This window comes from Osmerus eperlanus, chromosome 25 (assembly GCF_963692335.1).
Source record: "Osmerus eperlanus chromosome 25, fOsmEpe2.1, whole genome shotgun sequence".
Classification (NCBI taxonomy): Eukaryota; Metazoa; Chordata; class Actinopteri; order Osmeriformes; family Osmeridae; genus Osmerus; species Osmerus eperlanus.
The window spans coordinates 5,102,505-5,114,707 of NC_085042.1; the positions used below are offsets into that span (position 1 = coordinate 5,102,505).

Consider the following 12,203-nt stretch of genomic DNA (forward strand, 5'->3'; position numbering starts at 1 on the left):
GGGCGGAGTTTGACGCTTCAGACTGACAGCTCACACACAGACGGGGGTGTGGCCTCGCAGAGCAGACACGTGGACAGCCTCGTCTGCACGAGAGGGCAGCAACAAAGACCAGCCAGTCTGGGTAGAGAGCAGACGACATCTGCTGCACACACACACACACACTCACACTCGCACACTCACACACGCATACACACACACATCGCACATACTCACAGTACGTCACCAACACACAAAAAGATATCTACCACACATGTGCCTCCCCCATATTGACTCACTCACTCACTCTCACACACACACACACACACAAAATAAACCCCAAACGGAGACAGGGATTGTGAAACCAGAAGCAGGTATGCCGTAAAGGAGACCTGGGTGCCAGACACAGACGTGTGTTTGTCCACACAGTCGCTGATCTGCTTTTCACCCACTGCTCTGTGGCCGGTCTTCCCCTGACTTCCCTTCTTGTAATCTGATGGAGTCTATTCTCACGCACACACGCTCACACACACACACAGTCGGAGTAATTCCCCTAAAGCTCCAGTCTTGGGAGGCAGTGCGGTGAGAGGGGGTGGGGGGAGGAAGAGACTGGGTGAGCTGATCGGGACTCCTCCCCCGTCATGACAGCGCCGGCAGAGCCGTGAGTCAGGCGTCGACGCGGCGTCACTCTGCAGACGCTGGGCTCTCTGAGAAAACAGCATGGCCACCCCCGACGCTGAGTCAGCAGTTTGGCCGCCCGACATCCCGTTCCTCTCTCCCCGGCCCTCTCCGTCCACCACTCGGTTCTCTCCTCGAGTGTCTCTCTCTCTAACTCTCTTTCTCTCGTTGTTTGTCTTTCTCTCTAACCCTCTCTGCTCTCTGTTTCTCTCTAACACTCTCTGTCGTTCTCTCTCTCTCCCTCCCTCCATCTCCCTCCCTCCCTCTCTCTCTCCCTCTCTCTCTCCCTCTCTCCCTCTCTCTCTCTCTCTCTCTCTCTCTCTCTCTCTCTCTCCCTCCCTCTCTCTCTCTCTCTCTCTCTCTCTCACACTCTCTAATTCTCTCTCCCTTTCTCTCTCCCTCTCAAGCTCCCAACAAAAGGTTCTTTCTATGTGAAACAATAACACGGTTCTTTCTGCGTGTTGACGCTGAGCAGGAACTCGCAGGCCAGCTCCGTCAGACAGACAAGAGTCCCTCGCTAAAACTCAGGAAACCGTGTCTCTGTGCCCAAACAGAGCCCCACCTCAACCTTCACACACACACGCACAGACTGACTGTGGACAGAGTTGGGGGAGTCGAGGGGGGTTCAACATCTACGGTGGTGGAGTTTGGGTTGCGCAGTAAAAAGCTTATCAGCCTCCGAACAGCTTATGTGGTTAAGCTGCCATTTTACCGAGCTCTTCATCAACAATGTCACAACTGGTGCCTCAATCTGTAACCGTGTCTCTCTCTATCTGTGTGTGTGTGTCTGTGTGTCTCTGCTGGCCTTGACCCATGAACAGAAGTCCATTCTAGACTCGACTGTTGAACTTGTCCAGTATTATTGTAATGTATTGTAATAAACTTAGCAACATACCAGGGGGGAAGTGAACCTGTGACCTCTGACCTCCAGGTAAATACTCTGACCACAGAGCTGTACACAACCTCTATACCCACATCACTGGTATACTAGCGTAAGAAGCCGCCTTTGAGACGCCATGTCAACCGTACTTGACTGAACTTCTTTCCAAAAACGGTTTACCTATGCTAATGTTGCGAACCTTATCGACCTCACCATTTAGTCAAATGCAACTTATTAGCGTCTCTAAAGCTCCACCCCTGTGGCACTGGATGTAAATCTTATGTAACTACCATCTCTCGACAAAACAGGCTTTGTGAAAATAGACAAATAAGAGGTGATACATGTAAATTAACTCAGATCCTGTGTCCAGAGAAACTGCAGACTGTCTGGGAAGATGGTGGGGTTGGGGGTCCTCTGGGGAGAGGGGGGGGGTTGTCAGTTGCTTTCAGTTGAAAGTTAGGTTCTGTATACATCTCTACATGTAGATGATGCATGTGTTTGGGTGTGCATGTTAATGTTTCTAGGTGTGTCTAATCCGTTTTTTTGTTTGCGTGAACTGCCGTTTGAGCACTCCGATTCCTTGAGTATGTGTTTGTGTGTGTGTGTGTTGTGGGTGTGTGTTCACAGGGCCGTGCGCGGGTGGCTTTATGCCTAAATAAATCACAACTGCATAGCTCAGTGGGTCCCACTGGTTTGCACAAGATCAGTGTGCGTGTTTGTTTTGACAGCGACATCAGCTAGGCCTCACTCCACAGCCCTACGGGCATAGCTACTCTATGACACTGTAAAAACACGTCTGTCTAATCCCGCTTCCATGCAGCCTCCGCCTACATACCCTAGCCCCAACTCTAGTTTAGATGCTAGCGTCATCGTTACTTATACCATGTTACTCATCACTAATGCTTTCTACACTTGCCTTGGGAGTAGGGTAATCAGGGATTCTCTCCCTCTCTTTCTCTGTCTCTCCTTTTGGTCTCTCTTTCTCTGTCTCTACCTTTCTCTGTCTCTCCTTTTGGTCTCTCTCTGTCTCTACCTTTCTCTGTCTCTCCTTTTAGTCTCTCTTTCTCTCCTTCTACCTTTTGTCTGTCTCTCCTTTTGGTCTCTCTCTCCCTCTACCTTTCTCTGTCTCTTCTTTTGGTCTCTCTTTCTCTTTCTCTCCCTCTACCTTTTGGTCTTTCTTCCTCTCCCTCTACCTGTCTCTGTCTCTCCTTTTGGTCTCTCTTTCTGTCCCTCTCCGCTCTGTTGTGTGTCAATTAAGGGTGCGTTAAAACTGCCTCATCTCGTTCTCCCTCCATATCTCCCTCTCTTTCTGTCTCTTTCTACCTCTCCCTGGTCTCTTGTCCCCCCCCCCCTCTCTCTCTCTCTACGTCTCTGACTCTCTGTCTTCCTGTGTCTCCCTCTCTCATGCCCTTGGGGCAGTGGAGGGTGTGACAGTGCTGACGAGGGGTGAACAAGAAGGGTCTTGCAGAGCTTCAAGGTACATTGTTCACACTCCACATTCACGTCAGTTTCCTACCACAACAACACGGTGTCAGAGGGTCACGTGTCACAATGTACGACTGTCAAGAATCCGATAAACGATGACAACATAGAGCCAAGTTGTGGCGTGTTTCCGAAAAACTTGTTTGACATTTTTTTGTTTTTTTAAGTAGCCTGTGTAGGCCTATTGGGTGGGGAGTCGTACTCTCTTGAACCCTGTCTCTCTTTAAAAACATGTTTACTTGGTGCACAGCTCACAGGACGAGTTTCTCAACTGAAAATGGCTAGTGGCAGTCAGACACTCACATATCGGGTGTCTCCTACAGCATGTCATCACTGATTTGCTTTGGTCTTGCTCCAGAACATAAAGTCAAATCAGTGTATGGATGGAGGAGGAAACGAGGCAGCTGAATTGCCACATCCAAGACTTGTGATGTCAAGACCCAGTCAGTAGGCCTTCATTCACACATATTTCGTCGTGAACATCCTTAAGACATTACTCAATGAAATTACCGTGGTTTGGCTCGGTTTCCACGGTCCGTGGGAGGATGAAGAATGGATGTGTAAGAAGGACAGACCTCCCCCACGCTCGAGGACAGGCTCAGCCCTTCAGTACAGTAGATTGCGAGACACGCGCTCCAGGGTACTGGGGGTAGCCAATCGCTACACGTTATTTTACCCGTGACATCATCTGCCACTCCTCTTACTAAAGAAGGAAACAAACATCGACGGAAAGCAACCGGAGAGACGGGGCAAGAGTACAGAGAGCAGTATTACATTCAGTCTCAATCGGAGGACACATTGACACAGAGGACGTTATTGCCACAGCTCACTGTGTGTTTACGGGAAACCCCGACTTGCGCGAATACATTGATCTTCTTGTGGAATTCCTAACATCCGTACAGGTGAGAGATTTTAAACAATCAATTGAACGGCTGAAAAAACTGAGTGGAGACTACCATCAACAACGTTTTGTGAGAAAATTCGAAGAGAATGTTGAGCATGTTACAAACCATTCATCAGCCTACCATTTCCGCTAGGGGAAACGGTAAGGCAGAATAAAAGCTCGAATTTCTCTTAGTTGTTCGTGGCAAACAAGATATGGCTCTGTAAAGTGGTCACCACCTCCTTACTGAAAATATCACAAGCCTTTGAACGTGACCCGTCTGGGAGGGGAAAAACAAGGAAGGGAGCCAGCTAGTGGTGGCTATCTACTGTTTCCAGGCTGGGGGATGGGAGTGCTAGCCTACTTGACTGAAAAAAAAGAAAATGATCGCAGTGTCCTCAAATGTTATTGTCGAAATTGTTTGATTATTGTTTTGGACATTTGAGAAAAGTAGACTAAATTTTCATTCGTGTTCGGAGATGTTTTTTTCCCCAGTGGGGTAGGACGGTTTTGGGGCTTGTCAAATGTGCTGGAAGTCTGTATTGTTACCTTGTTTGTAAGTAACAAAGGGATGTTATTAATATCGCCCCGGAGGTTTCTCTTTAGATAGAGGTAGTTGATAAACTTGCGTTGTTCTAAACCAGAAAATGAATGCAACATTGGAAGGATGGGGTGCTGTCAGTAGACAAGTAAACAGGAAGAGATTGCAGACAAAGAAACCACAAATGAACATATAGCTCTTTTTTGTTTTATCTGGCCTCTCAAACCAAACAAAGCGTCAAATTATGACTACGATGTGGATTTGTAACATCGCAGTGATGCCTGTAGCATAGTTGAGGGGAGTGGGTAATCTCTACAATGTTGCAAGTCGAGTAGCCTACCCCCCGTTAAGGCTATGCTGGCACATCCGCCGCTGAAGTGTCTCATGTGTCATGTCTCGCTAGATGTGTCAACCTCATTGAATGGATTCGAAGATGTTCGTTTCAATTACGTCATGTCGATACAATAAACGAATAACCATTTTCCTATGCTGTATATTCAAATTGAGTTGTTTCCGCAATTGAGAAAAAAACTGATTGAAAGACAACAATGAGTCCTGTGTCCCGCACGTGGGTCGTGTTGATTGACAGGTGTACCCACCGACATACGACATGACAGTGTGGTTCATAGTTAGGTTATTAGGAGAGGACGGTTGAACAAAAAGAAAGCGTGTAACCTTGATACATGTCCTTTGTTTTGTTGTTGACAAATGAGCATTGGTTCGGAGAGAAACGGTAAAAGATAACAGATATGGTTTGAAATTGAAACACAAAAATAAAACAATTATATCACCTGCTGACAAACACACAGTTGTTGGAAAAACAGACCCTGAATACAGACTCTGAAGTTACTAACTCGAATTACTCTTCCGTCTTGCTTACAAATAAAACATTTAAAATGCCCTCCTTAGTTTGGGCAGTTGCCAAGACAGCTTTTTAACAGGCAGCAACGGGGTAGAGAGAGAGACGACAAAATAAGGGGGGGGGGGGGGGGGGGCTGGCTGTCAGGTGAGAGCAGGATTTGTTTGGCCCTCTGTCAGGAACATTGATAGAATGTTCCAGGCTGAATGTTGTCCTCCTTCAGGAACATTCTGAATCTGTGGTGGTGGTTGTTTTTTGTTGTTGGTTGTTGAGGTGTTTTAGCTGCGACCGGACTTCAAAAACATGTATCAGCATGTGTCCTGTCTGACGGTCTGGTCTCACTCTTGTGTTTTAAGATGTTCAGTTCTGCTGTGGAGTCCTCTGACTTTGATGCCAGGCTTGTTGTGTCCACCTTGTCGTAAGCCGTGACCGTTTTTTGAGAGTGTGTGTGTGGGCGAAAACAACTCGAAAAGAGAGGGAACAAATGTTCCAAATTGTTGCGTGACAAATTTTAAGGCAGTGGACCCGCAGCCATCTAGCTTTGGTTTCTTGTTGTCTATGACTGTCTATGACTTGAGTGACACACACACAAACACACACACACACACACATACTTTTACATGATATCCTTCTCACTCTCACAGACTCTTACATTCTATGTCTGTCTTTCTCGCACGCACGCACACACACACTCCCACTCACACACACACATTCACCCAGGCAGTGAATATTTGCTTAATCAGATCAAGCAGGAGGAGAACGAGAAGAAAGAATGCTGTACCAGTCATTTATGGTAATGACATATAATGACACATCCTCCATGCGCTTAGCTCCTGCCAAAGGTGATCAACGGAACAATTGCGTATTGTTCTCGCTAAGGCCGCAGAGTGAAGCAACCTCATTCATTAGTGAATGTGTTCTGTCGAGGCTGGACACGCTGTCCTGGGGCTGGGCATGGAGAGAGAACAGGCCTGTGTTGAGTTTCAGATTACTAGATTTTTAGGGATAAGGTTGATGGGCTACTTGTGTCTCACGCACACACACACCTGTACAAATACAGCCCATGTTTCCATGTTGTCTAACCAGCGCCCCCTCTCTGCCCTCCCCCCCCTCTTCTTCTTGCAGCGATGGCCCAAGAAACCAATCAGAGCCCTGTGCCCATGCTGTGTGCCACCGGCTGCGGTTTCTACGGCAACCCCAGGACCAACGGCATGTGCTCGGTGTGCTACAAGGAGCACCTGAACCGACAGCAGAGCAGCGATCGCATGAGCCCCCACAGCCCCATGGGTAAGAGGATCCCCACCCACCTACCCCCCACACCCTTCCTGCCCGGTCCAAACACCTCTGGGCTCTGGGCTCTCCGCCCCGGCCTCTAAGTTTTTCCGTGTGATGTGACGAGAGACAGCTGGTCCACGACAATGTGGAGGGAGAGGTTTTCCTATTCCAGCCCCCCCCCATCCCTAGCCCCCCCCCCCCCCCCGAAAGACTTCTAAGGTCAAATATTCCTGTTGCTCTTGCTGTGTTCCCAGACACCAACTCAACAGTATAGTCTCTCAGAGCCATGTCAGTATACCATGAAACAAGGAACTTTTGAATGTTTTGGGACTTGAAATGTTGTCCAAGTAGCTGTTGTCTGGACATTCATGGATCCTTGGAGTTTGACCAGGCAGAGTCTGGAGGAGTTGTGTGGTACGTGAGCTTCATGTTGCTCTCTTCCCTCTCCCAGGAAGCGCCAGTAGCCCTAGCTCTGAAGCCTCAGCCATCCAAAGACTGGAGGCCAGCTTTGCCAAGGTAGACCCATCTGCTGGACCCGCTACAGACATGTCTAGGTAAGTGTGTGTTCAGATCTGTATCAGATCTACACTCCGTTCTGGTGGATAGTTTTTTTTTCTTCTTTTTTCTACTCATCTTCCTCTTCTCTTCCAGAACTACCCAAGGCTCTCTTCCTGTCACTCAACAAATGACAGAGATGAGCATCTCCAGAGAGGACCCAACAGACACCCCAGAGCCTGGTGAGACACCTCTCTTTTTCTGTCTCTTTGTCTCTCTCCCTTTTTACAAGCAGTCAAGCAACTCCCTCACACATGCAGGCTACACACACACACACACACACACACACACACACACACACACACACACACACACACACACACACACACACACACACAGAGCGACAGTGCGACCTACTTCATCCCCGGTTTATCATCGCCCCTCCTCCTTCCATACCTCAGATCTGTTGGTTTACTCTCAAGCCTGCGAGACGCTGCCTAAAAATAAGCCTGTTTAAAAATATCCTCCTCACACCGGAGGGTCTTCTTAGACTGAATCCTGGTGCTCGCCCCCCCCCCCACACACACACTCACACACACTCACTCGCACGCTCTCCTCCTAGCAGAGTGGACAGGGTAGGTCTAACTGAGCTGTTTGTTCCTTCCAGTGGTGACTCAGCCCACCGCCTCCAGCCCCCCAGCCCCCAGCGAGGAGGGAAAAGGGGACACCCCCAAATCCAAGAAGAACCGGTGCTTCATGTGCCGCAAGAGGATCGGCCTGACGGGTGAGAATGTCGGAAGAGGGTGAACGTGGTCGGGGGAGCCGGGCTCCATTCACACGATCTATTCTTGTGTGTTGTCTTGTTTCGATGGTTTATCCATCGACGCCACCCCCGTAACTCGTCAACTTTAACCCCATCCTTGCCCCCCCCCCCCCCTCCCCAGGGTTCGACTGTCGCTGTGGTAACCTGTTCTGTGGCCTCCACCGGTACTCCGACAAGCACAACTGTCCCTACGATTACAAGGCCGAGGCGGGCCGCCAAGATCCGCAAGGAGAACCCTGTGGTAGTCGCTGACAAGATCCAGAGAATATAGGGGTTAACCTGTGACAAGGACTGTGTATGTAGGTGTGCGTGCGTGTGTGTGTGTGTGTGTGGCCATAGACATGAACACTGGCACAAGGGGTTAACGGATTATTAAGGACTCTTTCTGAAAAATCCCAACCTTGAGACAACATGAGAAAAAAAAGAGAAGATTCTGTATGAGGAAGATGCATAAATGACCACCTTTTTTTGGAGGGGTGGGGTGGGGGGGGGGCGTTGAAATTCTTTTATTTTCCGTTTCTCCGGACTCTTTTCTGTGGTGTCTTTGAAGAGAACGTGTGCCGTCTTCCGAAGAGCGAGCTCTGGGATTACCCGGGGAAGGTAGGACTCCTGTTTGACTGGTGGCCATTTTGTGCCAAACCGTGGGAGGCCATTTTGTGTTCAGACCAGTGCTTGTCAGTGTGTTCAAAAAGAGAAGAAAGAAAAAAAGAAGAGCTCTAGTCCTGTGTTCCAAGAGTCGGGTGAGCGTTCTGGAACGTATGACGTTGTACGACAGAATGCACATGGGCTTTGTTTCCGCCCTCTCTCTCTCTCTCTCTCTCTCTCTCTCTTCTCTCTCTCTCTCTCTTCTCTCTCTCTCTCTCTCTCTCTCCTCTCTCATCTCTCTCTCTCTCTCTCTCTCTCTCTCTCATCTCTCTCTCTCTCTCTCTCTCTCTCCTCTCTCTCTCTCTCTCTCTCTCTCTCTCTCTCTCTCTCTCTCGTCCTACCTAGCTTTACCTACCTCACAGCAGGAAGTGTGTTCCTCCTCGTCACATTCTCAGCCCCAGCGTCTCTCTCTCTCCTTCCTCTTTGCCCACTATCACTTTATTGGCCAATGCCAGGGGAGGCTCATCGGAGACCTCCACATTTCAGGCAGGGATAGGTCGCCGCCTCGGACCTTTTGACCTCTGGGCCGCTCGCCGTCTGACAAGAACTATGGGAAATGTGATCAGTTGTTTCGTTTTTTTTTTCTTTTCGTTAGAGATGCCGTTAGGAGAAGAAGAAAAAAAAAACTTTTATTCTGTGATGCTTGTGAACGACATCAAGGACGATGAAGTTCAGGGAGCAGAAGGGATGACCCCTCGGAGGAGGGGAGGAGGGCCAGAGATCCTAACCCCGGATGAGGACCGGTCACGAGCCGTCAGCACCGCTGGCAACGTGTATCTGGATGTCAACATGCTCATGGGTTGCTCTATCCACAATAATGGAATGATCTGAATGACTTGGATTGGCTTCAAGTGTTTGGCCATTTATTTTATCTGCCGAAAGACTATTTCTGTTCAAGTTGCGTTTCCTTCAATAATATAGTACTGATATTAGCACATCCTGTATTCAGTGGAAGATTTAGGTCATGTGAGCCATTCATTTTTGGATGTGAGTTTCTGTGAATGTGCGAGCACAGGTTTGTCCGTTGTGTGTGTGCGTCGGCGTGCGTGCGAGTGTGTGTCCCTCTCTCTGTGGAGCAATTTGGTTTCAACAGCACATGTTTACAAAGCTAAAGGAGGAGCATGCTGGTGCTCCGTTTGGAAAATAGAGATAAGACTTTACGTTCCTGCTCTCTAATGGCTAGTGGTCTGTGTTACTGATTTATACGGGACGGGGGAGAAGCATCTGTGTGAATGTGCACGTGTGTGTTTGCGAGGTGTGTGAGACCTGTGTAGATCATTTTGTTCTGCCTTTAGGGATGTGAGATTATTATTCATTTGAAACAAACCCTTTGTATCAGTTTGAGTTCTCCTTTATAATTCTTAGTTATATGCAAATTTGTACAAAAAAAACCAACAAAACAAATGTTGGTATTCATGTATTACATATAATCTTGCTACCCAGCATTACACCAGAAATGTATCATGTAAATAAAACAATGTACAGACAGAAGTGGAAAAAGGGCTGCTTGTATTCTGTCTGATGTGGTATTTCAGTTTGTTTGTGTCCCTACCTCCCAAGTGTCCCATCAATTCATAAAAACAGATCCAATCGAGTGACCTCTGACCCCGTCAGCCTGAATAGAAACCACAGACCTGGGTCAGGAAGGGCTACGGGGCTGGAGGTAGCACACAACACGAAGGTCACGTTTGGGTCGGGATGCCATGAAGGGTCGCAACCAGAACTTGAATCTGAGCTGGCCTGTTTCTAAATCACATCCGTTTGATTTGTACAGCCCTTGAATATGAGCCGTGTCACAGAGGACTTCACATACGCCCACAGTGCTGCACCTAAACCAACTTAAATCCAACCCAACCTAAAATCTATCTGGGGCACAGTCTTGGGGGGGTGGGGAGGTCTGTTCCAGAGCGTTCCACAGTGTGTTATCTTTGACGAGACGGCGTGTTTTATTTCCCACACCTGTCACAAGCACCGAGGAGTGAGTCAGCAGATGGTGTAACACTGGGCAGCTGCATGCACTGCTGAGGTAGAAGGAAAGAGGAAAGTGTGTGTGGGTTATTAAACCCCTGACCCCCTGTCTGTGTAGTGCTAACAATGCCTGACAGGACTTGTTGTGACCCCTGCTGTGACCCCTCTGAAAATGACATCCCATTTGATCTGAGATCAAGTCTGGTGGCCTCCATTGTTGAAATGGGTAATTCTCTCAAAGCTCCTTATGTAATGATAATAATAATATTTTCATCCAAAGCCCAGTCCAGTGCGGATTTGAATGGACGGCCTCTTGATCCTGTAGCCAGGTGCAACCACAGAGAGAGAAACTGACTGGATATCTAATCATGGAGAGCATCACTCATTCACTGTCCTCTGTAGCTTTCTGGGTATCTTGAGGTCCACCAAAGACAAGCCCACACACACACCTTCAGCGCGAAATGAGAGCAGCTGAATGAGAGACACTGAAGAGAACAAATAGTCTCTCTGACGCAGAGAACAGCTGTACCCCTGTGTGTGTGTGTGTGTGTGTGTGTGTAAGACAGAGTGCAGGTTTGGAACAGATGCACATACACTTAGTAGAGGCTTCTCCTTACTCCTACTCTCAACCCTAATGTTTCTCACTTTTCTGTGTGCATGTGTGTGTGTATGTCCCTGTGTGTCACTTCCCATTTGAGAGTCTATGTGTGTGTGCGTGTCTGGAAAGCTGGCTTAGTGTATGAAATCACAATGACGACTGGGGACAACTGCAGGGGCAGGGCCAGAGGAGGTCTTTGGGTTTGGGGTTTACTGAGTTCACGCCGGACTTTTGCACGGTTTTAGTGTTTAGAAGGATTAGGGTACATCAAAATGAGAAGGGAAAACTCTCCTGCCATTAGTAATGCCAACTCTCAATGACCCCTTCTGTTCAGCAGGATAGAGGCAACAGCACAGCTATGAACATCTGGATCAGGGCAAAGCCATAGGAAATAATCACCAGTTGCTAGGCAGACTTGGGCCACACTTTAGAGGCCCGAACCTGCATGACTCGTACAGTGTCTGCCAACGTCAAATAAAACAAGTATTACCAGGAAGAGGTGGATGACTGGGTGGCAGAGGGAGGTGTCATGGAGACTTGTAAGCTGCTGGAGGCCGGATGTGAGCTGATACGAACGTTTGGACACAAATGCAAACGTTGAGATTGAATGAATGAACATGAATGAATGGGCGTGGCTGTTTGTGTGTGCGTGCGCATGAGTGCCGCGCGGAAAGGACAGGCTGACAGGGAAGGGAAGGGCTAGATTAAGATTAGGGAGGGGTGACCTGAGGTACCGCCACTAAGCTCTCAGAGAGCATAACCAGATTAGGCCGGTCTGGGCTCAGACCCGACAATGACAGTTCGAAACAGGTCTCCTCTCCGACCCAAACCCTTCATCAAAACCACCTCTCTTTCGCTCTCTCTAAATCTGTCTATTTTCCTTACAACTGTGTGGCCTCAATTCTGTTAGAGGGATGGAAACACATAGGGACAAGGGAGGGGGGGGGGGAGGAGAGAGAGAAGGGGATGCAGGGAGAAAGGGACAGGGGGAGGAAGAGTGGACGAGCAGGAGAGAAAAGAGGACTGAACAGAGGAGGTGAGAAGATAAAGACAGACTGCATGCCCTGGTCCTGGGGCTGATCAGGAAGTGGCAGTAGCTT

The 12,203-nt window shown here is 48.6% G+C and overlaps 1 protein-coding gene across 1 annotated transcript; it reads left to right on the forward strand.

Annotated features, from left to right (window-relative positions):
- Positions 1–3,720: 3,720 nt before the first annotated feature.
- On the forward strand, positions 3,721–8,716 carry zfand5a (zinc finger, AN1-type domain 5a). Its single transcript, XM_062451432.1, has 6 exons — positions 3,721–3,918; positions 6,425–6,586; positions 7,026–7,128; positions 7,226–7,311; positions 7,737–7,853; positions 8,014–8,716. Exons 2-6 carry the CDS (start codon positions 6,427–6,429, stop codon positions 8,142–8,144), a joined length of 597 nt encoding a protein of 198 aa, XP_062307416.1. The 5' UTR covers positions 3,721–3,918; positions 6,425–6,426; the 3' UTR covers positions 8,145–8,716.
- Positions 8,717–12,203: the final 3,487 nt, after the last annotated feature.